Source organism: Andrena cerasifolii, chromosome 13 (assembly GCF_050908995.1).
Source record: "Andrena cerasifolii isolate SP2316 chromosome 13, iyAndCera1_principal, whole genome shotgun sequence".
In the NCBI taxonomy this organism is placed as follows: domain Eukaryota; kingdom Metazoa; phylum Arthropoda; class Insecta; order Hymenoptera; family Andrenidae; genus Andrena; species Andrena cerasifolii.
In genome coordinates this window covers 10,568,947-10,596,145 of record NC_135130.1, presented here as the reverse complement: position 1 = coordinate 10,596,145, position 27,199 = coordinate 10,568,947, and the positions used below count along the sequence as shown (strand labels likewise).

The following is a 27,199-nucleotide window of genomic DNA, read 5'->3' as shown; positions in this document are numbered from 1 at the left end:
ATTCCTTTCTTGCCCGCCAGTACCTGGTATAAACAGAGAGATCCCCGAGCCGGAGGATGATGGTCCGGCCAGGCAGAAACCTGTTTGCTAATCTGCAACTAACAATAAACGACCGCTTTTGAAGTTTCACGGGTTCTTGAGTTCCGTAATCAACCGGGCCCCCCTCTGGCCAGATCGATTTTTCGATAGTTCCACGGAACTATACACACACAGGCTAAACATTTATCCAATCGCGCGTTATTCGTCCAGGGCAATCCCTCTTAGATCGAGAATACTTGCACGAGTAAGTACGCAGCAAGTATTTCAATAACAGTGGAGAAACTGGTCTGCGGGAGACGCTTAGAAATCCGAGCGATCGCCGCTGGAAACCAATGTGCCCGAATCGTGGTCTCTTCGCACGTTGCTTTTGAATGAAATTTTCTTCTTCTTCGGTTGATCTGTTCCGCGACTTATTTTCTGCACCTAGCGGTAGCTCCGTGCGGAGAACGCCTGTAGGCGTTCGGTAAATACGGTAAATGCCCATAAGCACCCAGTCCTCCGCACACAGGGTATGGTCCAAAATCGAAATTTCATGCAAGTTACTTTCAAACATGCCAATTTCCTTAGAGCGATTAATGAACGCTATAGCAATGGCTATGGTCACACTCAACGAAAACGTTGATTACCCTTGCCTCCGGGGAGTAAAAGCTTCACGCGTGATAAGGTCCACTGATCCGATTAACACGTAATTGGTTAAGTTTCGACACGGCGAGTTTCCATGAGAAATTAGCAGCAACTTTCTGCCCATTCAGAATTCTACGCGTGAAGCGCCATGGCACGTCACCGCAACGCGTTCAGATTAGAACTAGGCGAACGGCAGAGAAACCGAGCCGATTTTCGCTGTTATTTTTCCACGTGCATCGTCGGTTGCATGGTCATGATCCGTTTTTGCGCGATTATTAATAAGCACGCAGCGCGGAGAAGGCACGTGGCAACCGTCGTGTACGTGGCGAATGTCGCAAAACGTTCTCTAATGGTGCGCCCGATATTCGACGCTGAGATTAGTCGGTTAACGGCGCGGCATTAGTTACGAAGATGATAATAAACGGCGTTATCGCTTAACGCACTGCCGTGTGCGGATAACGAAGAGGCCCGCATATCGCGAACGGTGACACTGATGCCGCGCACGGACCAAACCTCGTGACTCGATAGCGTAACGCGCTACCGTGTTATAGTAAAAAGCATATCATCGTCCGGTAATTAATGTTACTGCAACTCGTGCCGCTCATTGAAATGCAAATGCTTAGCGGGCATTGCTTATACTTGATTTATATGCGGCCACTGTAGCACGCGCACGCATATGCCTGACGTGCCGGGCGTTATGTCACTTGGCAGCCACTAAACAAGCTTTTCAAACCGTCTTCGCTAGGAAGTATCGCGATACGGTTTAAAAGAGTCAGACCTTGGACTTACGCGCTTTACATATTTGCCTTCAGCGGCAGACTTCGCCATAATAACTTTGAAATGCAGGGTCACTGTCAGCGCTGGCGACGCTGGGGATCAACCTTCAAGGAATTCCTTCGTTCCTTCCTTTCAGTGGTTCCTCCGTTTCATCCCCTTTTAATACGTTCCTTAAAGGAACGAGGAAGCGGAGGAGCGGTGCTACTCCATCAGGACGAACATCGTCCCCGAGGACCCCTTTCATTCCTGACATCCCTATAGCTTACAACTAAATTAGCGCCTAATAGCAAACCGCCGAGCTCGGTCCCCGCTGGCGCACCCTCGATTATTCTCAAATGGGGACCGTTTTTTTTTCTACTCCTTCGTTCCGTGGGCTGTCAAAGCACGTCTTGGATCAGGAATGTTTAACACGTAGATAAGGCGAATGTCCCAATTTCTGCTCATTAGAGGTTAATCGTCAGAGAGAAGGTATAAAAAATTTGTTTGCGATCAAAATTTGCAGAGTAATTGATTAATTCTTTAATAATAAATCAACCAGTCGAAAACTATTTAAGAAAGATGTTTCAAGATGTTTTCAAGATGTTGTGAAACTACTAGTAAATTGTAATTAAATATTATGTTTTAAATGTCTGTATTTCTGCTCACGAAAAATAGTGATGTACGTATTTCTTCTCACCATTTGTACCAATTTCTGCTCACATAATATGTTGCTTTTTCGGGTTAAATTAAGTTACATCTTTTATGGAGATGTTTTATAACACAACAGTAAAGCATAAAATGATGCTAAACAAAAAATAAAATGCTTTCGAATAGAAATAGAGGTTACAGCATATATTGAATTGTGAGGTTATGATGCGAAAATTTTGGTGAGTAGAAATGTGGTCGTCACCTGTTTTCTACTTAAAATAATCAAAAATAGTAAAAAATCTACATCCAGAGCACAATACGGTATCTGTTTTTATTATTAAATAAGAACTTTTACTGCAAAAACTATTTTCTACCCAATTATCGAATACCAATAATAATGACCCTGTTCCTTACCACAACCACCTAAAACACGGTCGAAAAATCATGAATCTCTCATTTTAAAGTTTTTCGTTGCTTATGCTGCACTTTGATTAGCTCCAAGCTCGTGCAACACTCGCGTAAATGTTCAAATAACTTAGAACTATTTTGTTGTAACTGTAGTAAAAACGTGACGCTTATGATAATAAGAAAAATACGAAACGAGCAGAAATTGGGACAATCATCTTACGTAGCTCTTTTCCTCAGCCTCGGCAATTGTTCTCGACTTTAAGAACCGTTCCGCACTTATCAGGGTGGTGGACTCAGCCCCGACGTGCGAACGAACTGTCCATATGTACGCGATCCCTACAGGATTCGCTGCGTGCTGGGTCCATCTGCCATAGGGTGGTCGAAGCGAGGCAACACGCTCGTCGCCTTATTTTTGGCTCCGGCGGAGGATCCGCGATCAGAGGGCTATCGCAAAACGGTCCCCGGAGGGACGTTGTCCTTGCAACGCGTGCTCCTTACAGCGGGGGCACGGTCGGTCCCGTGGGAAAACGCGAGAGATCGGAATGCGGAGGAAAAGGGGTTTCCGTGCACACGTATTCACGCACGCAGCCACGCATACCCACCACACCCTGGCCCTTCGCGTCGCTCCACGGCCACCCCGTTCGGCGCGGTGGTGCGGCAAATCAGTCGTTCTTACGGGGAACACGATGGTCGACGACGTTGAAAGCGGTGGTAGCTGTTAAAGAGGAGGGTCGCAGGGCTGTCGGGGGGAGGAGTAGGAGTAGGAGAAGGAACAGGAGCAGGAGGATGAGGTAGCGGCGGTCGTCGTAGCGGCGCTGAGCGGTGAAGGTGGTGGGCGCATGGGGGTGGGTTCGGTTGAGGGTGGTTTGATCGTATGGTACCACGATGTATTTAATCTGCAGGCCGCTATATGGTCTTGGTTATTCATGGTGGTCGGGTGATGGGGTTCTGGTGGGGGCATGGTGTACCGTCACGAAGGGTGGTGGTGTGGGGTGGGGGCGAGATATTGATCAAAACCTACCCTGGCACCAACCTCTGCCCCCCCTCTCCTACTCTTGCTCCATCCAACCCCCCACAGCACCCTTCTCTCTATTTCTCGCTCTCTGTCTCTGTCGCTCTCTCCTCCTCCCTCCGTTACTTCCCTTCTCTTTCTCTTGCTCTCTTGGTTTACCCACCCCTACCCACACCTTCCTTCCTTCCTCACTCCCTCGCTAGACTCGACCGAGCGTAGTCAGTGGTTCTCACCGGCTGAATTCGTGGCGGGAAGAGGTTCTCTTTACTGATTGAGACACCGTAGCTTAATGAATGAATGCCGTGCCGATAATCTATGATTTATTCCCTCTCTTGGAGATATCGAGAATCGCGGCGGCGTGATAGACAGTGTTTCTTTGAACGTCAGGAGCCGTCGCTTCGAAACGTGGAATTACGGCCGGCGCTTTGGCCCACACGCCGCAAATAAGATTCATAACGCGACATGTATCTATTACTTTTACGATTCCGTGGGAAGATCGGGCGAAGGAGAGGAAAAAAGCGACGGAAAACACGCGGGATCGAAGATTGCGCCGCGGAAAGTTTCTCCTTTGCTTTTCGCTCCACTTTTGGCCCCGGAGATCATTCCCGGCCGAGTTCGAAAGTGGCTGGAAGTTTTTACGAGCCAACGCGACGTCCACTCGGCGACTCGTCTCTCCTTTGATAGCCCGATCGCGATATTTTCTAATTATTCTCTTCTAATTACGTTCGGCCAGCTACCCGTCTTTCGACTGCTGGCGAAATCGAGACTTTACACGGGATTATCACCGCGAACAATAATTTTCAGAGCTCATTCACCGGGGAGTCGACATTTTCTTTTTATTTCTCGAATTCGAAATTTGTCTTACACGGTCGATGAAAAGGTTCCAGCAAATCGTGACGATGGAAAGCGCGTGCTTCAACAATAGGTACCGCCTCGATTTCTGCATGGAAGCCGACCAACAATGTAAACGACAGTTCCTCTCGTGCCACGGAATAATTCAAGATATCATCTACAGAATTTATTTTTCATTTTCTGCGTCGCCAAGGGACGCCAAGCCGAGAATATCGCTGGTACGGTTCGAGGCAAGAAAAAGAGAATCGAGGGGGGGGGAAAACAAATGATCGCGATACGGGCGAGACGCGATTAATTTTCGAAACTCGCGTTTTGTAACGCATTCTTGCAGCCCTGTTATCGCAAAACGAGAGCTAAATGACCAGTTGCAACTTCGCCTTTCGTGCGCCTCAAAGATGAATGGCGGGAGTTTGAAATTTCGCGTGCGATTTCCCGATTTCTCTGCATACGAATCGCCGGCAAGTTCGCTGTGTTTTCTTTCAAGGAAAGGGCAATTTCCTCGCTGCGCGGACGCCACGAACGAAACGGTTGAACAAGTTTTCGGCATATTTATGATAGAAAAAGTCCCTCGTCCGTGGCATCGTCGAGTGGTCTTCGTCGACCCCGTCCTTTTAATGATCTCCGAGGAGAGAGAAAGCGCTCCAGAGAGTATCGTCTCGAGGACGCCCGGAACGACGGCGCAACGTCACAGCGGCGTTTAATTATTTTGATTTTCGCGTTCGACGCGGTTTCGCGCTTTGTCGCGCGATTTTCCGGCGACGTATGCGCGGGCTACATCGATTATTTTGATGGGCGTCGATGCGGAAGAAACAACGACCGCCGGAATGTGTTTGATAAAAAAGCTTCCCACCCCTTGCGCCATTGATTCCGCTCTCTCTCTCTTGCGTCTGTCGCGTACCGGGGGTTAAATAAAGAATCCCCCTCGTCTCCTCGAGAGGCAAGGCTAGAACTTGTAATTGTAATCATTAATTTATCGATCTTGCAGGACGCAATGCTAGTTAGTCGCGTAGGAAACAGGGTGTCGAGTGCCGGTGATTTTAATTAGTTGGGCTCATCGAACCTTCGATTGCGATTCTAATTATGAAATATTGCAAAGTAATTGGTAAACCAACTAGATTTCTCGATACGGAACGAGAGACACATTTCACTGTCTTGTACCTTCAACGAAAAGCAGCCGAATCGCTGTTATGGAGGTTGAAGCAACAGAGACGAAACTGTGTCCGCGATAGAAGGGATGCTCGACGAAAATTGTCGAGTGTCTCTCGCCGTCGGGATCCGAAATCCTTGGATCGTCCACTCGATCAGCCCCCTCGGCTCCTCGTTTAATTACTCTGATTTTTCACGCGGTCGGTTCCGCGAGGAAGAGTCCACTTGTCGCGGTGTAGCGCCCTGCTAAACCGATATCTTTCACCGTCACCGGATTCTTTGAAGTGTATCGACTACGGAGGACTACCTCAACTACGGGTGTATCGCTGCGGCTTTTAATTACGCGCCAATTAATTAACACACCGCTCCCGCCGTTTCTTTTTTCATCATCCACCTGTTTCTCCCTCTCTTTCCCGTTCGTCGGTTTTTATTTAGCCGGACGTAGCCACGCGGAGCCATTAGAGGCTCTAACGCGGCCACGCCACCCTTCACCTCGTCCTCCAGTTATCTCGTTAAGAAATTAACCACGAATTAACGCTGTTTTACCGCATAATTAGATGACCCCTAAAGATTACCCCTTAATCCGCTGCTGCGAGCTGCTTTACCCTCGATATCTTCTCGCCGAACAATACCTCGCGTTTTGCAGCTTCTCTTCCTGTTCGTCGCTTTTTCCAAACTACCACGTTCAGCTTTTCCCGTTTCATCGGGCATTTAGGTGTATACATACTGTTGCGAAGTTGCTCGACCGATATCGATGGTAAAGGCCCAGCAGGGTGCGTTCAAAGAAACGATTTCGCGCTGGTAATGAGATCCGTCGCCGGAGAACGGTGAATCCAAAGTTCGCCCGAATTCGACCAGTCTTTGTGTAGCCCTGTGCATGTCGCCAAGGAGTTAGTGGATAGTTGCGGGTTAGATCGGGGCTGATTGGGTAACCGCTAAGTATATCGAGCTTAGAGTACTTCAGCAGCCTTCGTACAAGGGCGCGATGCTTGTTTGCTCAATGACGTTGGGTTACCGAAGCGTTTGCGGATCTACAGGTGACTGCCTTCGTTACTTCCACTTCCCAACTGATTAATTGGGTTTTTGGGCTCCTTGGGAGCAGTCGGGGGATGGAATTAAGGGGCGCGCTCGAAGGGAGGGAATGGGAACCTGTCGCGAACGAAGGATCGCAGCGATTTGGGGCCCCCTCGTGGAATATGTATATCTGGACTGGGGGTAACGTTTCTTAAAGTGGACTCGCCGTTCCATTGTGAAATCGGCTTTAAGAGACGGGCGACAAATCCTACGGAGCACGCGTAATACGCATGTCGAATACACGTGAACCCGCTCTTAAAGGGCTCGTATCCACGCCTCCAGTGTTCCGGTACAAGATTACTTATCGGCTGCGACAGGATACTCTACTTTAAAGAAGCCACTTTGCTCCCTCCTCGCCGTCGCGGTGTTTTCGATACGTTCAACAGCCCAGAGAGGTCGATTATCGACGAGTCCCCTGCTTGATGTTGCTTGATTAATTCGACACTCCTCACCGCAGTTCGGACAGATCTTTCGTTGCCGTATAAAGGAGCAGACTCTGCTGTGTCCTGCGCGGTAGGCAGCCCAGTTTCCGTTGGCTCTGAAATTGGTAGCAATGGGTTCGAACGTGCAGCGAGTATTTTTGTTTGACCGAGTGTCTTCTACCCGAACTTGGACGGAGACCTGCGCGCTGCGGTCCCCAGTGAACATCGTCGGACGATAGACACGATTAACTCGCGGCGAACCTGCGTGTACGTTGGTTGCTCGGTGTCTCGAAGTGAGTTCTCAGCCTCCTGAACGTTACTCTGGTTGCCTCTCTCTTCCCACCGTTTCTTCGCCTCTCCGTTTCTTTCCGTTGCACAGGGCACTCGGTTCTCTCCCCTCTCCGTCGATTCTGACTCTCTCCGTGGTGGCAACGAGCGAGTTCGAACCGAGAGGCGAGTCGAGGAACCCTCTCCGACCTGAAGGAAGAAAGAACGAACGGTGAGCAAATGCTCTCCTCGTTCCTTCCCTTCCCCCCTGCCCTCCTCCGCTCCTTCTTCCCCCTCTGCTTGGCCGATCTTCTCGTCGGTCTTTTTCCCTCCCTTTTTCAGCCGCCTGCCCCCGGTGTTTCTTCGTTTTTTCCGTTCTCTCCTCTCCTCTCCTTCTCCCCGGGGGTCAACGTACAGGCGCTCGCGCGGCGTGACCGAAATCACACACACGCTCGTTGCGAACCCGCTCGACTGTGACTCGCTTCTTCGTCTTTATTTGGCCTCTAATTGTTCCTTCTTGCGCGACGCCCGTCGGTCTGCTCGCCTGCCTGCCTGCCTGGCTTGCCTGCCCGCAGACCCTCCAACCCCGCTGACGAACCTTCAGAGAGTCACCTGAGAGGATTCCTGAGCAGACCGCCACCGACGGCGTGTACCTGCCGCGCCGCTTGGAAACTCGCGTTCCTCGCGTGGGTCGCCATCAATGAGCGATCTTCTAGGCTTCTGGGTGACTGGAGACGCGATTTCTCTTCGTCCTCGCGACCCTCGTCGCCATAGCAGGGTGAGTCCACTCAACAGTCGCGACCTTGAAACTATTACACAAACTTTAGCTGCTGCGATGTGAGAAACGCGCATCCACCGCGTCCAGAATCGAAGCTCTTTCGCGATGATCAGCGCATCCCTCCCCGCTGGGGGCAATTAGCCCCCCTCGCTGCAAAGATCGCGGCCGCTTCCGGTCGCGATGGTGGTTTCTGATCGGTGCCAACAACCTGGCTCGGACAGTGGCTTGGATATCGGCTTGGGCCACGCTTTACCTGACCAAAAGGAGGGGTGGCTGACGGAAAAAGGGGGAGGGAAACCGGGGCCCCGGGTGTCGCAGAGGGCAGATTAATGGTCCCAGGGAATTCTTGGTAGTCTATGCCGGGGACCGGACTGCCCTCCCTCTCCCTGCACTTCTGACCGATGCCAGAAGGTCGTGACGCGACTCGTAGCCCAGAAACTCACCACCCACGTGTTGGAAATTTCATTGGAAGCCTCTGAAGGACACCTGAGCAACTCCAACGCGGCTGCTCTAGTCTTGAATAGACACAGAGGGATATTTGGCGAGGGTAGGGGATTATAAATTCTATAATCTTCCATTTTTCCGATTTTAGAAAGTTTATTAGCCGTCTCTCTTGTTACTGGGACTGTCTCTCACATTTTCGTAATGACATCAGCAAGGAAAGAACGAGGGAGCGCTGCCACGTTAATAGGTAGTGGAACAAGACATTGAATCCGTGATTCTCGGTGTCGATGAGGGAAGTTAGGGAAAACTTTGTTATTTTCCGTTAAACGACCGAGGGTACCTGGAATTTCCAGCGCTTTGTAAACGGTCGCCTTGCGGCCTCCTGGCACTCGGACAATGATACCTCTTGTCTCAAACTCTACCTGCGTGCCGAGCACCGAGTTACCTGAGTCGCCGTCCTGTTTCTTAGGCCGCGGTTAGGGCCTCGTTATTAGCTTTGTACCGTTTCGAACCTGTTCCACGCGCCCTCGACAATCTGGAGTAGCCTCTTCACACGATAGAAAAGAATTTCGCTCGAGCTGTGAATTCGAGTGGATAGGTTTGATACCGGGACAGGTGGAAATTGAGGATCGCTACGAATGTTTCTCGCGTTAAAGAATCGACTAAAGCGAAACAGGTCAGGACCACACCTCTGTTTCTCTTTTCTTCGAGGTGCTCAAATTTTCTGCAGCGAGAGCCCCGATTTTTCCGGCGCTCCCATTTCTCTTCATCTAGTTAATCTGGTACCCGTTGCACGGCGGGGTCGTAGGATATTTCCTTACGGGACGGAACGATACCGAGTCGATTACTTTTTAATCCTAAATTACTCCCGCGGTGATCCGGTTATTAAGTTGCCGCGGTCCTTTCGAAACTGGATTTACGAAAAAATGCCGCACGCGAATTATTGGAAATGGGTTGCTCAATAAACCACAAAATACTTTTGAAACTCTCGTTTATTAAGCTAAGCTTGGAAGGACGTCGTACTGCACCGAATGCCAGACTCGAAGTGAAGAGAAAACGCAAAGGCAGTATGAAAAGTCCGTTGCCACTTGAGGTAAATGAACAGGCCTGCGTTGTCTTTTACCCTGTCAGTCAGGTATAGACAAACACTCACAGATCCATGGGTCCGCTGACAGTTAGTTTACTGCTTTCGTCAGCGGTTGTCACGCGTAACCAAATTCATTTTTCTTTTCTTGCTGACGCAATTGTTACCAACGATCCAACACGCCCCCTCAAAAATGAATCGGTTATATTCAAATTTTATTTTATGTACAACATCAAAAACAGTGGTAATATCTATTACAATAAAAACAAACAAAAATAATAAAATGACTGATACTTCTTGTATCATTCTCATCTTGACCACCCCAATCCGAGTCAGCAAAACCACTTATTATTTTCCCGTAATTGCCTTTTACATAGGTCAACTTAAGATCACTCGAACCTTTCAGGTATCTCAGTACCTGTTTCAGATTTCGTCAAAGCTCCCTATTCTCTTTATTGGTATACCTGCTTAGAATGTTAATTGCAACACTCAAGTCAGGTCATGTACATACCATTACATACATGAAACTACCAATTAAATTTCTACACCTCGTATTTTACATCTGAATTTAACGCTAAATGGTTTAATTTGCTCGGAAGAGGTGTACCTCACAGGTTTACAGTCATTCATATTGAATTTCTCCAACACCGTTTTTATGTATGCACTCTGATCTAACGTGATTTTACCGTGACTCCTCTCAACTTCTATCCCCAAGAAAAGTTTAATACCACCTAAATCCGAAAACTTTCAGATACCTCAACTTGGGCTTCTTAGTATGCCACAATTCGTATGGTGTTTTTCACTCTTTTAAAGCCTTAATTGGAGTTAAATTAATAAGAAATGTAGCAAAACACCTTATCTAGACCAGCACAAGTATTTACCTGCGAGTTGTTACCTACCCTTTTAATATTTACTTTGAAGTCATTACGATGTTACCGTCTTTGTAAATACGTACACCCTCACTGTCGAATACAATACCAAAACTAGCCTCTTGCATTTTTCGTACCGACAGCAGGTTGTACAGGACTTCGGGACAGTAGGGGACATTTTCCAGCACACCATTTACTCCTTTGTTGCTGGTCACGTGGATTATCCCCCTCTTCGTTGCTGTGATATAGGCGCCGTTCTTCGCCACAGAAATATTTAGCGGCGGTTGTACCGTCGTGAAATAGGAAAACAAATTTTCCTGGTTGACGAAATGATCGGAGGCTCCTGAGTCCAATAGAAAAATCACCCTTTCTCTGGTCTCCAGTTGATAGTCATCAGCCATGAACGCAAACCCCGAAGCATTGTTCTGCAATTGTTCCGTCATTTGTACTGTTCGAACAGTCCTCGTCCTTCTTTATTATGTTTGTGATTTCTTTTATAATAATAACAGTCTTTCATCTTGTGGCCACTTCTACCACACTGATAGCATTTCGAAGTTTGTTTACTGTTATAATTACGAGATTGCTTTCTCGGCTTCTGTTTGCCGTGATAACTCCTGGATGATTTCTGTCCTTCAATAATTCCTCTATTAAAGCTTTGCGAGGTATGTGCGTGCAATACCTTTGAACTTGTGGCACTGCTTTCTTCACGCAATTTTACCTCATGGTCTAAAAGTCTTATTTTTACGAAGGCTAATTGTCTTCTGACAATGTTTCTATCGCAGTAATAACACCGTCGTATGAATTTGGAAGAGTCAAGAGTAAATATGCCACTTTGTCTGTCTCTTCTAATTTCGATCCCGCCGCAGATAATTCGGTGATGAGTTCGTGAAATATCGTAAAATGACGCACAAGAGGTGTATCACCCTGCAATTTAAAACTCAATAATTGTTTTCGTAAAGCTAGTTGAGTAGCTAAACTTTTTCTCTGATAAATTGCATCGAGATTTTTTAAAAATTTCTTTTGTCGTGCTTTTTGTACTCGCGAACACAAGGAAGGAATCCGATAAATATTCAACTATCGTGTTTTTCGCAATCCTTTCCGCTCTAATCCATTCAGCGGTTAACTCTTCTGGAATATCTTCGTCGATCACTTTTATTACATCCAGTTCGCTCATTAAACCACGCACTCTTAGTTTCCAGACACTATACCGTTCACCGTTAAAAGGTTTAATATTTCTTTTCATTTTTTGATTTTCCATAGTTCTGTCCTTTTGATCTATTAGTCAACAATTTTTTTTACAAACATTATCCCACTATATTTTTGTAATAACTATATTAATTGTTAGTCACTTATAGTTTTAAAACACACAGGGAAAAAACGTCCTCTTGGCCCATAACCTATTGGAAATGGGTTGCTGAATAAACCACAAAATACTTATTCTTTTGAAACTCGTTTATTAAACTAAGCTTGGAAGGACGTCGTACTGCACCGAAGGCAAGACTCGAAGTGAAGAGAAAACGCAAAGGCAATATGAAAAGTCCGTTGCCACTTGAGATAAAGGAACAGGCCTGCGTTCTGTCTTTTACCCTGTCAGTCAGGTATAGACAAACACTCACAGATCCATGGGTCCGCTGACAGTTAGTTTACTGCTTTTGTTAGCGGATGTCACGCGTAACCAAATTCATTTTTGTTTTCTTGCTGACGCAATTGTTACCAACAATCCAACGCGAAGAGCCCCTGAAATCCGCTCGTGACTCCTCGAATTTACGGTCAAAGTGCTTGCGAGTAATCGCGTTCAACGCAAAATTCACAGAGAGATTCGTGGATCGAGTGAAATACCCTGGAAATCTGAGCGAAGTATGAAGGAAAGGAATGGAAGACGCTTCCGTGCAACGCTGTTGGAGCCTTGATCGCTTTCGCACGCGCCCCGCGTCAAGCTGGAAGACCATTCTTCTTCATCACGCCGTACAAATGCGCTCAACTTGACCCCGAACACGATAAATCGGATTTCTGGGCTTCTTGTGATCTTAACGGAATCAATCCTGCCCCGGGTTCCTCGAGACCACCGGGGATTTCGATTCCAGTGGAAAGTGAATCTGTCTTTCGCTGGACTTTGCCGTAGATAAGATTTCCTGCCCCTCGATTTGCCCCATTAAATCGAAACGGAGCTTCGATTCCTGTCATCCACGCATTCCGCAATTATTATTATTAATAAGCCTGGAACGCTATTTATTTCCAATGAGGAAGTTTTTCGCTGATGATCGTAGCTCGATGGAGATGATGGAACTTTGAGCGGAGCGAAGGAAAATTAGAATGAAGCGGAAGGGTAAAGGGGGTTGTAGGTAGGTGCAGGGGTGGCAGGCAAGGTCCCCACATCGGTTGCGTGGACATCGGCATGGGGCGCTCACGTGGCTCCCCACCTTTCCGCCGTGCGTGAGCCTGCTCCTTCCCCTACGCTCCTTTCGCTTCGTTTTCCCCCTCACGGTGTCCTCGCGTGGCTCTCCCTCCCCTCAAGCGGCCGGCTGTCCTCGAAAGCCCGAGTACGACGGCAGCGCCTCCACGCCTGCCGCTCCGCAGTAACGCGATTGCCCTCGTCGAGAGTGTACAGGCGCTCGCGTACTGTGCCGCTCGTTGTTTCCTTGACACGAAGCGCACGCGTTATCCCGCGTTCGTGTTCTCAGTTCGAGTGTTCAGTGGTTCTCCTGTGTTCATAGCGCGACAGTTGAGTGAAACGCGAGTCTTTTCCTTCCCTGAACCCCCTCCCTCGTCTGACGGAGACCTGGGTAGACATAGACGGGTTTCGGAATTGGGCTGACCAGTTGGAGTCGGGTTCCGTCTTTGAACCACACGTTGATAAACGAAGGAAACGGGGACGTATCGTCGCGGACTATGCCGAAACGCGGCCAGCCAGCTGGAGGACAGCGTGCTCGCGTAGGCCTGGTGTTTGGGTCGCCGAGCGTCGACTGAGACCGCCAACGGGATGCAAAAGATCCCGCAGGAGTCGGCAGCTAGTGTTGCCAGAAGAAGGAGAAGACGGGCGGCAGGATGGGCGGGAGACGAGGAGCGCTGGTCCGCGACGTAGGTGCGCACCGCGACGCCAACGACGTGACGGCCACGTGCCCCCGCGGATGCCTCGTTGCCCGCTGGCATTAACTGCCACTCGTCCGTAGGTAGCTAGCTGAGCGAAACGGTGACCGTTCTCGTCCGAGCCGCGTTCTCGTTAGTCTGTCGCATATAAACAAGCCAACCGAGTGTGTGATTCTGTAGTAGGTGGAGTAGTGTGTCGGTGATTTTCTTGGTAATGTGCACCGTGACTTCGGGCCTCCTTGGTGTGATTCGTTCTTTCCAGTTGAAGTTCGTAGGGTAATCTTTGCGGTTTCATGTTGAGACTTCGTGGTGGTTCGACAGACGCGAACAGGTGGCACGCTCCGCGATCGATTGGATTAAGAGTGGTCTTGTTCCTGGGTAACAATCGAAACAGAAGAGGGGCAGACGGTGGGTGTTTAGCGGTGAGCTCGTCTCAGGATGTTGATACGGTGTCCCGTGCGAAACGTGTCACTAGCAGGGATATCGAGTAACTTGAACCTCCCGATACACGAGGTTCCGAACCTTCCGTCCGAGGGCACGTGGTTGCTCAAATCCGAGCCGAGAAAGTATACTGTAAAGTGTAGCGGAGATCTCCTCTCATTGTGATTACTCGCCGTGATAAATGAGCTGCTCCGACGAGAAGTGATCGGTACCGAAATTTCCGTCAAGGACCGGTGAAGCTCTACGCACTCCATTAGCTTCGTTAGAAACTGTACGGATATTGCTGCATAGTCCAATATCCGAGTGGTCAGTGAAGAATCGAGTGGTAGTAGATCCGAGAATCAGTGGTCAGGAAGATACGCGAAGGAGAGGATCAGCATCGGGGAAAGGTAGATTCCCGCGCTTGTACTCGACTCACCAGGCCGGCGGGAGTTCGAAGGAGAGGGTGAAGAGCGTCGTGGAGGGGGGAGTGATGCCGGTGAGGGTGGCACAGCGCCCCCCAGGTGGAATACCACTCCACGCCGGCGTGCCGGTAGCGCCCAGCAGCGTAACCGCCCCCGGTCCGTCGGGCCGGTGCCTCGGGGGCCCGGCAGCGCCCCCCGCCGGCTCGCCACCGCTGCCGTCGTCCTTGCAATCCCTTGGCGGCGGTGTGAGCAACGCCAGCAGCACTCCTGGCGCCGCTAGCAACGGTAACGCCGGCAACAGCATAGTCGGACCGAACAGTAACAGCAACACAGGCCAAAGCATCAGCGGGACCAGCGGCCTAGGCGTCAACACGACGAGCGGCGCCACGAATCCCTTGCAGGCGATGGCGTCGGCGGCGGCCTCGCTCACCCAGCTAAACAATATGGCGAACGGCCCGCTGCCGCCGCTCGCGGCCACAGGACCAACTGGACCTCCTAGTCTTCCGCCTCCCCAGCCGGCTACCACGCCGACTCATGGGGGCCCACCGACGCCACACGCCGGTGTCACCGGTGGACCCCATCTGAACGGAGCCTCCCCGAGCCCTCACCCAATGCCCCACGGGATGATGAGCGGTTCTCCTCACGCTCCACACCCCCACATGGGCGGTGGAGGACCCTCGCCTCATCCTCATCACCCTGGCCCACACATGGTCGGCTCGCCACACCACCCTGGACCCCATCCCATGGGCCCCGCTGCTGGCATGATGGGTCCCGGAGGCATGCAGCCTCAAGGGGCACCTGGGATGTGCGGTACCACCGGCCCGATGGGGCCTCATACGCATCCGCAGGGACCTGGAGTACCCGGACAGCCGCACATGCACAACGACCCCTTCTACTGCTCACCATTCGGATCTCACTACTTCAGGTAAATCATGGACCTTGCTAAAGGGACATTCCACGCGAAATCGGACACTTTTTGGAGTAACATTTCGGATGTGGTTGAAATTTCAATATGTTGTAGTCTTTAGGGACATATAAACATATCTCGAAGGATTTCTGACAATTTTCAAAAATGTCGATTTTACAGCTGTTTGATTTTTAAAATCGCGCCCGTTGTTAAAAAACTGCATTTGTTAAAAATAATTGCACAAAAATGGTTAAAAAAAATTTGTTTCTGAAACTGAAATAATTTTTTCTTACAACTTCAATGTCTTTTCTACAAATCGCCGTAAACCTCATCTCCATTCGTTTACTACTTCCATAGTTATAATTTATTGAAAAAAAGTTAGCACTTACTTTCAAACAGCTGTAAAATCGACATTTTTCAAAATTGTCGAAATTCCTTCGATATATGCTTATATATCCCTAAAGACTACAACATATTCAAATTTCAGCCACATCCGAAATGTTACTCCAAAAAGTGGCCGATTTCGCGTGGAATGTCCCTAAACCGTTGTCGAATAAACTGCCGCTCAACCAGCCAGCTGCGTATCGTCGCAAACTTCCACCAGCGAAGCGTGATGAATCTTTACGTAATTTCTACGCCCATGTTTCCCATGATACCCGCCGATCGATCAGGAACGATTCGTCGTAATGAGTCCCAGCGTAATGTGCGTAGGTAAAAGCCAAAGAAATTTACATGTTCGGCCGCACGCGGAACAAAGACCGCTTTCTCGCTCGACATCAGCCAGAGCTTATCTTTCGTTCGCGCGCCGATTTGAACTTTGATTGCCTGTTTATGCAAATCTCTGGAGAGACTTGCGAGCAGTTATTCTCTTATTTTCCTAGTTCGCGTTAAGTTCCCTCTTCGTTTGGTTTTGCGAGCCACCGATTTGTCCTTGACAGATCTTTTCTCCAACTTTTTTCACCGCCACGTGAGCTTTGACGAAGGAGAAAGACGCGTGCGATGATGAATTCATATCGAGCCTGACCTCGACAGCCTTCTTAGCTTCGGAGACATTGGCAAACGCCCCGGAAGAGAATCAATCTCGCCCCGATTAGGGGACCACTGTCGCGGTATAAATAAATAATCTGTCGTTACAACGGTTGTAACAATTTTTCGTCACGCGAAACGGCACGCCGTGCCGGTGCTTTCTTCGAAGAAAGGGTCACGCGAGCTTTCTGAAAACGCTGTATCGCGTGGCTGGTCTCAAAGGCACGAGACGTGCTTCACAAGTTCCCTCTGACCTGGACCTGCGAATAGCATTTGGGGGGGTTTGCTCCAACACTTGAGCGTATCCAGCGGGAGAGTCTTAAAGCTGCCATCTTCTTCCGTTAGTGTACGAAAGCACGGCTAAGTCGAAATCGTTTGAATTCTTCGCCGCGTCCGACTTCGGACGGTTCTTATACGGCTCGATACTTCGTTCCGTGCCAATCGTTCGGCAGTCTCTCACTAGCACGCTCTCTCGGGCGTAGTAACAGTATACTCGGAGAATCCGTTATCATAGCTTGGCCAGGATCTTCCTGGTGACCGTTGCGCGGCCGAACGTGTCACGAAATGTAGCCACGGAGCGAATGTGCTCGCGGAGGACACCGAAACGCCTGTTAATCCGATTTCGACCATAACTTTACCCCGCTCATCTTCGGTAGTGGGTGTCCGTTCCTTTCCAGGGAATACCTGCAAATGTTTCTATCACACTTTCCAACGTTCCGCGATGTAGCTTCAAGCTTTCGAACGACATTAGAACCGACGTGGCATTCGTGTGCGCTCGGAGCTCGAAACTCTCCTCAGAGTACTCGTGGAGCACCCTGCTATCCAAACTTCCCTCGGAACAATCATCAGATCAGCGAGGAATTCCAAAGGAGCTGCGGCCAAGAGCGATTGATCGCGCATCAGCCAATTACCGTGGACAAGCGAGCATGTTGGCGAGTCAGGTGCCTTGAGAGTCCCCTTGACGTGCTTCTATCCGCAAGTTCAGGTGGCCCGCAGGTGGGAGGCGCCCCTTGCGCAGGTGTACGCGCGAAACACGACTTCCTTCCTAGTCTGGAGAACATCGGACTGGACTTGAGGGCAGCCAGTCAGACAGACAGACCCAGTGCATAGCTGGGACGGTGACGATTATCCGGTTCTTCTCCTTCGACCTTCCTTGTATCCGGTCTGGACGTCTCTATCGGTTCGACATCATCTCCCTGCTCGCTGGCCCCGTCTGGTAATCGCGAGGGCTCATTAACATAAGCGTTCCACGCTGCTACATTCGCGCGAGTCGCCGAGCCATTTCGTTCAACAGCCGCAACACCATTTTGGTCTTTTCAAGTCTTGACACCTAGACAGAGCCTTGTGACCGGTGCCTGGGGATGAATCGAGGGCTTGCCAGGGGTTCCGTGCGATAACCTGCGGAGCAGGACTCCGAAGAGTCGTGCCTACTTGAGCGCGATTTAATTTTCATTGAAATTGGGCGAGGGAGCGACGAAAGAAGAGAAAATAATTGAAAAAGAGGAACGACTGCGAACGGAGAGTTTCGAGCACGATCGGAAGTCGAACGCCGTCGGTTGGTTTATCTTATCGCGGCCTCTCGGTAGGATAAGAAGGACCTTGATCGCCTCGCGGCATACTGAATCGGCACCTTGGCTCGTTGCGGACGCCCATTTTCGCTGAGAATTTCTGCGCGGCACCGACCGTGTATTCGCAAACAGTGGAGCTTGCTAAAAATTTTTTCCATCGACGTCGAGGTAACCTGCGTCGAGTAGGCTTTAGAAACATTCAGGTTTTTGCGATAGGCAGTGATAGGGAGTTGTCCTCTGCATGCAAATGCTACGAGCTACGAGCTGAAACGTTCCCGTAGCTTCTCACGACATTCAATGTTGATCATTATCTCGCGGTTCTGGAACAACTTGTAGACGATCAGACAAGCGAGTATCGAGGATTGCTGGCGGTTCGCGAGCAGCGTCGCGGTTCAAGTAAATCGGTGGATGACGCGAAGGGGAAGAGCGTGGAAAGAGGAAAGGCTCGTTTCGCCGGCAAGGCACGCGAGGAGATACCGGGCCGAGCGCATAAAGCCGTGTGCAGGCAGCGTATCAAGCCGTATCGTTGGTCGGTTCCAGTTTCACGTGAAACTGTTCGCGCAACCAGGCAGGTTCAAGGCGAGCCTGAAAAGTGGAATGCACGTGCGTGCACAGAGAACACCGTGCAATTTTGCATAGCCTGTGGATCTCGACGATGGGTGGATCCCTCCGATCGAGTAGACTCAGAAAGGAGTGGTCCTCGTGAACTAGCTACTAGTCGACTGTCGTTCCGGTCTTTCGTCCACTCTGAAGAGTCCAGCAAGGATTAGGTAGTCCTGACGCGAGTAGGAAAGGGCCTCTTATCTCGAATCTTCATTGAGAATCGAATCAGACCAGTTGTCCCTAAATGACACCACAAACACCGAGGTTCAATTTGATTCCTGGTTTTGATGCCTCGACTACTGTACCAGTCCACCTATTAAACGCATCAGGCTTTTCCACGTGCTCGATTAACCCCGCCGCGCTCAATCATTCACGCGGTACCGTCTTCCGTCCCTTCCAATTACTTTCAAAGCGAAGGAGCCGCCCCAGGAAGCAGATAAACCTAATCCCGGCGCAGGTATACGTGACCGAGCGTTCAGATGCCACTGTCCACTATCAAAGAGAATAGAAGCGTGGCGCAAGGGTGGCGGGGGTGAAACAGGGGTGTAAAGAGCTGACAAAGTGACAATAAGGACTGGAGTGGCCTTCGTGAGTCACGGTTTACCTCAGGAACGCCGACGCTGGTCAGGACTCAGCCGGGCAGGTGCAATTTGGCAAATTTCTGTTTAACCTGTTAGCGTGCCTGAGCCTAGCCCTCCTATCTCGCCTCAGCATTCCATTCGCGTTTAATTCGAGAAACACAGGCACTAGTAGCATTTGCCAGGCTGTTTATCTGCGCGAAGACACGAAATCTGACCGTTTGCATGCCATCGAGCTAAGGAGCTCGACGACAGGCTGGAATCGATTATCATCGGCGGGGATCTGAGCGATAACGATTTCATAGCGCGATAAGCGGCTAGCATTATCGCGGCTAGTAGCGAACCAAACGGAAATTCGAAGATAATTGGCTCGATTCCCTCTGCTCGGCAAGCATCGTGCTTGGTAGAAAGGTAGATGCCCCGCGTGGTGTCCACTCGAAAACTTGCAGGATATGAATCTTCCCTGGCCCGATAAACGACTTGGTGCATGACATCGGAGAGAATTGGACACCGGGGATTTCGAATAATCAATCATGCAGGTTGATACTGCGCTTGCTATTCTAGGAGCTACCTGTGAAAGAGTAATGCAAACATTCGCGTCACTTGTTCTGTCGCTGCACTTGAATAGTACGTCTGGGCTACTTAAATCTGAAGCTTCGTTTAACTAACAATTTGTCAGGGCTTGTCATCTTTCGAGTCACTCTAACTTGCCAGCTTTCGGTCTAGGCGGCACACAGCCGCGCTTGAATCTCTGCCGCTGAAAAGGCTCGGCTGGAGATCAGAGCGCGGTAAATTTCCGATTGCCCGTGGCTGGCCGGAGTCTAGCCGACGAAATCGAAAGTTTACGATGATTTCAACGGGTGCCGCGTTGCTTCCTCGTGGAATCGAGCATTTTATTTTTATCGCGGCCGGTTCTATTTCAGCCGATGCGCCTCGAATTCGTTCTAGAGGTTGGGAACGATCTCTCCTAGCAGGCTGGCTTCTAGACGCGCGGACTCTGCCTGGTGTCGTTGCACGGGAATAATGGCCGATCGGAGCGAATCGAACGCCTTCAGCTATAAATAATGAAATTAGCGCTGCCTGTCCAAATGCAGCACGTGACCTCGCGAATCTCGCCAAGTGTCTGTATATTCCGTAGAGAGCTGTGGGTTCAACCGACCTACCTGCCGAGGCGCACACTCTCTCACGGGCTCAGTGGTTCTCACGTTCCCCTGTCTAGGGACTTCTCAGCGTGTCTCGGTAGGATCCTATCGGAGAAAGCCTGGGCACCGTTGGGACAGAGCATATTCCTGTTCTTCGGCTGCTGGACTGGTCGCGGGGATTGAAAATGGGGGTAGGTTTCGTCGACGCAGCGCGGCAGGACATTGCGTGGTTCAGATTTTCTAGTGCTCACGGCACGCGGTGTACGTAGACTGTTTCAGAAAGTTCTGAGCTGAACTTGTCGAGTATCCATTTTGCAGTAACCTATTAGAAGTTACGTGGAGCGCTTCCGTAAATAACGGTTCATTAAGAGCGCGTAATTGAAGGAAACATATTCCTCGAAATATATCCTCTATGTTACATAAAACCACTGCACGTGATCGCAGGGCTAGGTTCAGGGTTCAGCTTCAGTGCAAATTCGAGTCCGTTCGCGCTACCTGCGCAAGGATTATACCGCGAGACTCTGGGTACCACGTTTCACAAAGCGATACTCACCTCTGTATCCGCAGTTTCACGTCGCGATTCTTACATCATCGGAGTTGCATAATGCCTTGCATCTGTGACGCGTGCAGCGCCATACGCGTGTCTAATCGTCGTCCAATCTAGACCACCTGATCGCACGGGACAAATCTGTTGGATTTCGCGTCCGAATGACCGGCTGTTTGGGGTCAGAGTTGATAGCGGAGGCCCGGGGGTTAGCGGTTTCGACGTTCGTCGTGGCGAGCCGCTTCGCGGAGCGTAGAAAGCCGCGCCTCCGGAGAGCGGCGCTCCTACGTGTCCTCGGTTCATTACTTCACGGATCAAGAATCGAAGCTGGGGATGAGAACCGCGAGTGATTTGCCAGTGAAGCAGTTCGTTGGCGTTGGAGTTGGCTCGGCTGGTCTCTCCTCTCCCCTCGTCCCTCTCTGTCCATCTCTCTTCTTCATCGTCTTCGTCTTCGTCTTCTCTCAGTCTTCTGCTTCTTCTTCTTTGCCTCGCGCTCTGCTCTCTCCGCGTTCTCAAGGCCGCCTCCTCGAATCCTCCCTCTCCTCCCCTCCTCTGTCCACCCGATCTCCCACTTCCACGTTCCTCTCCTTCTCCTCCTCCTCCTGCACCTCCTCCGCCGCCTCCAACTTGGCTGGCACCCCTCCCGCGCTCTCCACCTTCCACTCGAGCGTCTCACCTCAGCCTGACTCTTTCCTCTTGCTGGCCTCTCTGCGCACCACCTCGCTTCCCCTTTCTCCGTCCCTCTAGGCCGCTGGCGTGCGCGTCCTCGTCCCTGGCTCCACGAGGGAACTTGGCGCGCGCGGATACGCGTCCAACTTTCGAGCGTGGAAGTCGATCGAAGTGCAGCGAAGCCGTGCTAGCGGCTGCCGTCCTGCTGGAATCACGCGTCACCTCGCGAGACGCGGGAAATGTCGTTGGACCAGTTCGCCTAGCGCCTACCGCCTACCGCCTCGCTTCTTAGTCCCTTCGAACGCTGCTCGGCCCTTTTTCCCCCGGGGAATTCAGATTATTCGTCGACGATGACGATGAGGAAGGTTATGGTCGCCCCTGCTAGTCGGACTTCGAGCCGTCCAGGTCCTCGCCCAGTTTCGTTCAGATTTTCCCGCGTAGAGGGGTACGCGCCAGTCAACTACTCTCGCAACACGCAGAAATAAGAACGGAAAGGTGGGAAGGAGAGAGAGAGAGCACCTCCACTTTATTCTCCGACCGTTTTTTTTTCGAAAGACGAATCCCGCTCACCTTGAAAGGTACGTCGCGTGGCTCGTCGTCGAGCAGTTCTCGAATGAGCCCTTCGAGCCACATGAAACTTCGAAAAGCCGTCCCCGCGTTCTTCGAATTTTTCACCGCGTCATTTCTTTTCGCTGATTGCGGCCAATTGAACGGTTATCGCGGCTATTTTTATCTTATCCCACGGAGAGTAACGATCGCCGACACTTTTTCAACGTTCCAGCGTATCGGGCGCATGCATTCTGCGATATTGTTGGATCTAGGGAGAGTTGCCTCGTAAAATTCGTTCACTTGGAAGAAGTAGAGGTGATCGTAACAAGATCAATGCTCTGGAATGTAAAGCAGAAGTGGATGGTCATAAACTGGAGTGGAGTAACGTTCTCTTCCACCCTTGCAGAAGAAAAGGAACAACTTTGTTACGTTGCTCCACGTGCTGGGTCCCCTAAAATGGTCTCTGCGGTCCCCCACGTCGCGAGGGGACGTGGTTCGCGGCTTAATCCGGATTTATTCGGCCTCTTTTATCCGCGGAATGATCGCGAGCAATGTAGACACGCTACCGGTAACCCAGTCACGTGGTACCGAATCGAGAGTGGGAGATCTCGACCCCCACTAGCCATCTCACGCTTCCGCGAGATGTTTTGTGTTGGACTGTACGGGGTCTGGCGCGTGCAACGCTTCTGGACCATTTTAGGAACCAGTTTGGAGTGGTCCACGCGGGTCAGACCGCTTCGTTGCGTCTCGCTGTGATCACCTATCGGGGACTAATCCTGCTAACGTGCCCAAGGTAATGGCGGAGCAACAACTTAGGGTGCCTCGTGTCTTCATCCCGCGATCATGTCCTCGCTTCCTGCCCCTAATAATTCTCATCGGTTTGTCGTTTTATCGGAAGCTCGCGTCTTGGTTCCCAGTTCTATCCTGCTTTTTTGTCGCGTCTCGAGCAGTAATCGACTGACTTCCTCTATTCAGCCACTCGAAGCGAGAGGGGTTCGTGGCAGAGGGCGTCCTCGAGTCGCGTAACATTTCTGTGAACGCCATATGTCGGATGGCGGCCCAGGATTTCTCCAATTCCTCGTAGAATCAGGGACGGCGCGGTCTGGGGCGGAAAAACACGGAAGGGATTCGTAGGGCAGCCCCGTACGGGCGGGAGGATCGCCTTTGTGTGACACTTGATGCGGCCGGGTATGGATTCCCACGGGACGTTGCGCGCATAACGTCGTCTCACGGCTGGCTAGGGCTAGCGATGGCTACGAAACGCTTCGAGCGTACAACGAAGCTACCGAGTCGTCTCCCGCACCATTCCGGTTCTAGACATGTCCCGTGGACGTTTCTCAACACTAGCCTCCGGAGGTTCTCTGGATTGAGTCATTCGAGTAGCAGGAGGCAGGAGCTGTTCTAAGAGCATCAGTCAGAGGGACTCGAACGCCCATAGCTGTTCCTCGGTCTCACACTAGGAAGCCCACGAACACGCCAATACAGTGGAAGGGAAGAGCCTCTTCTCCCGCAGGTTCCCACGTGTTTCCGACCGCAAGCCGCAGTTATAACGGCGCAGTCGCAGCTCGACGACGAAGGACGAGGCGGCAGCGACGCGACGCGACGCCGCTGTTTCCATCGCCCAGCGCCAACGAGTTCGTCGTCCTGCAGCAGTAGCAGTGGCATCAGCAAGTAGCAACGAGAGTCCTCTTTCCTCGCTCGTTGTTCTCTCGATGCCACGTGAGACACCGTGCTTCGACAGAGATAAGCGTCGATCCTTTTACTTCGCTTGTGTTTCGTCCCCACCGTTCCTGGCGTTTTAACGCGCACTTATCAGTCGCTCGTTCCACCGCAGCCTTTTTTTTTCCAATCTCCCAGCAGCCGCTTTTTGCTCGCCCATGACACGTGTTTTGCCCACGGTTCGGCTCAGCCGTTCCTCTCCGTTCCACCTTGTCTCAGGCTCGCGTTTTTTGCCGTCTCTATCTCTCCTTCGCTCTCCCTGCCTCTGCCTCTCTCTCTCTCTCTCTCCATCGCCGAGTTTCTTGCGGCCAAGCTGTTCTAGCTGCTTCAAATGAATCAGCCGGCTCGGATGGGCGAGTTCGCGTGTACCGCGTGCCGGGCAAGGCCGCGTTTTTACGCCGTCGCGTCGATCCGAGAAGGAGAAGCAACGCTGGCTCGTGCTACGATGCTTTTGCCGAGTATGATGCTCGAGACGTAGATCGAGGCACGATCTCTTGTAATTCAGCTTCGAAAATTCGTTTAACGGTGATGTTTCGTGTCACCAGTTGCGAACCAACAACGGCAGCGTACTCGTTCGCGAGGCGCGGCCACGTTGATTTCTCTCGGTATCACGGTCATCCGCGAGGATGCTCGATTCTCTCGATTCTCGAGCGAAGAAATGTGGAGCGAGTCGCCGCGCCTCTCGCGCTATCGACGCCCACGCGGGCCTCTATATCAGATTTTATTGTATTTGATATTCGACGCGCGGAATCGTGTAATAGGAATAATCGGAGAGAGGAACTGTACCCTCGGGGAACCGAGAATGGCAAGGCACTCGGCTAACCTAGTTCCGTATTTGGCTTCGCTAGCAGGCCACCGTTTTCTAGCGAAAAGCGGGAATGCGGCGCTCGCCGGAGATTCACGCTTGCAGATTTTCTAAGAGAAAGAATCGGTTTTCTGGCCCAGCCGACTCTTACTTTCGAAAGTGCCTCGCCTCTCGTCAAACGCGATCGAAAGTCAAGATACTTTCAGCGCCGGTGAACCTTCCTTTCCTTTTTTTAATCGCGTGGCAGACTTTAGCGAACGATCGTCGCCGAGAATCGCTCGCGAGACATCGCGACCCGACCGAGTGCTCGACCTGTTGCACTTTTTCCCTCGCGGAAAAGCGCGGCCGATTCACCTGGAGATATCGGGAATGGAACGTCGCCGGGTTGCCGCGCGGTGGCCCATTCGGTGAAAGTTCCTCGGTGCGTCGTCTACGCCCTTAATACGAGACGCTCGCCGCGTTAGCGAGAGAGAAGTTGGACAAAAGTTGCGCGTAGTTCCGCGGCAAGTTGCACGGACTCGTGGATTAAACCGCGAAAGGAGCCTGTGCAACTCTGGTCGCCGCCTGCGCGGGCAACTTTCCACCGATATTGAGGCGCAGTTTCAGACCCGACCGTGGAATTTCCCAGAATCATTGTTGCTCAACTGCTCCAACGATTTCTGATTACTGTACCCTGCTCTGGGCGCCTCTACCTAAATCCTTCGTGTACTTATCTGAGAAATAGAAGGGATGGCCCGGATTCCTAGTGGTTTCCTCAAGGTTGCGATTGAAAATGATTCTTGGTGGAAATTGGGCCGGGCCCGAGTGCGATCGGCTGGCACCGGGGACGTGAAAGCCAAGCACGTAACCGGGAAGCCAAGCATGTGCGTGCGTACGTGCATGCGTGCAGACAACTCGAAGTGACACAACCTTTTGTCAGCCGATTAAACCGGGTCGTAACGACACCACAGCCCTGCCGCTTTCTAGACAGCACCTGACCATTCAGCCCCTAGCAGAAAGGGGAGGTATTTCCTTGACGGATGCAACTCCACCCACACAGCTGATAGTAAGGTGATTGGGACTGCAGTTCCCGGTCTTAGGTATTCCAGAGTCAATTGAACGTACGAGTAATCGCGAGTCTGCGAGCCAACGACAGAAAATAGCGAGGGACACCCTGCTGTCAATCATCGCCCGGAGTGCACGGGGCGTCGATCAATTTTTATCGCCCACACTCGTGTCAATATCGTCGCGAACAGGTGAAAAATAAAATGCTCGCGACCGACCGAGCGGCTAGAAAATGAGGGAGAGGGTAGGGAGGAGAAAAATTGCAGTTTCAGTGGCTGCGTGGCGCCACGTGGCCACGCGGACGCTCGAATTACACGTCCACCCTTTATGGAGGCTTTTCTGCGGTCGCGGGACACCACCCTATAGCGGTGCGATCACACACCGCCGCTCCACGGCTCGCCCTATCTCGTTTCCAAAAATCCCGACCACGAGGTCGAAGCGCGGACAACAAGGACGAGAACAAACGGCGCATACGGGCTTGATAATGCGCTGTAAATGACACGCTCGCCATTTCCCTCGCGAGGGCTTCCTTTTTATGGTCGTCAGGGCTGCGAGTGGTTGTTTAATGGATGCTTCTGGTCCTTTGAGCTTTAATAAAACACCAGGATACCGATGTATCGAGGCAATTAAGTGGCTTCCAGAGTGTACGACAGCGTAGCTCTTATAGGCCAGAGCCTACAGAATTGCCGCGCTTCCTCAGCATCGCAATTGAAAAGAGAGCAAAGCTAGGGGTTCGGGGAAATCCACTCAACGCCTAGACGGCGTGAAAGAGCGCGAGGCCGGGATTGAAGACAGCAGCCGTGGCGCGTGTACCTCGATTAAAAATTAATCAAGCCCCTGGGGTCGGTCGGTCCTCTTTTTTCCGCGGAAGCTCTTTTGCGGTCGCGGGACACCCCGGGGTACGCGGTTAACGAGTAGTTACCGGCCGACCCTCTGAAAGGCTCCTCCGCGCTCCTATGGCGTTCCGTATAGGAGGTTTACCTATATTTAGACCGATAAAAATACCATCGTGCCTCCCGCATCACGGCCTCCTGGCCCGCCATTCCCGATTTAAACCTCCACCGAACGTACGACTCCTCTGTTCGCCTGGTCGTCTTCGCGAATCCGCGACGCGATGATACGTGTCCCTCTACCACAGGGATGACGAGTCTCTTTGCAACTGGCACCTGGACTTTGCGCAACTTTCGCCAGTTTTCCACGCGTTGCTGCGTAAATTAGGTCGAAGCGAAGAAGCGGTTTTGGGTATCGGTTGGGTGTGCAGCTCGCGATGACCGCGCCAGCGTGCGATTCGGACGTCTGACGGATGGGTTCTTTAGGTTTCTGTCAGTTAGGTGGGACGTGACACGATACCTCGATGTTCCTGGACTTCTCCTCTGAAATTTATACGAGCAGCGTCCCTGTCATCTTGGCTCTGCCTCGAAGGCCGTAAATCCGGGATACAAATCCGTGTCTCCCGCGACAAAAGACTCCGAGGGGTCACGGTTCACCGGGTCGCTTTCGAAGATCGATTCCCCCTAATTGAATCCACAACAGTGGAGTACTTGCTCCGCTATCGTTACAGTGAATTATTATGGACGGTAATTAAATCATTATCGGTAATAATGATGATTGAGTGGGATCTTATCGAGAATCACGCAACGTTTCGTTCAATCTTGTTGACAACTATCGACTTCTTCTAGCCACGCTTCGA

The 27,199-nt window shown here is 51.1% G+C and overlaps 1 protein-coding gene across 7 annotated transcripts in view; it reads left to right on the top strand.

Annotated features, from left to right (window-relative positions):
• Chi (LIM domain-binding protein 2 Chi) overlaps positions 1–27,199 on the top strand; it is a 103,004-nt gene that overhangs the window by 38,142 nt on the left and 37,663 nt on the right. For 5 of the 7 annotated variants that reach the window (XM_076825291.1, XM_076825289.1, XM_076825288.1 and 2 more), the window contains exon 1: positions 13,010–15,280. The exons of the other annotated variants lie outside the window; for them this stretch is intronic. In XM_076825291.1, the coding sequence (XP_076681406.1) occupies positions 14,424–15,280 (857 nt within the window). In that variant the 5' untranslated portion in view covers positions 13,010–14,423. Of the gene's footprint in view, positions 1–13,009; positions 15,281–27,199 lie in introns of those variants that run through there. 7 annotated transcript variants of the gene reach the window in all.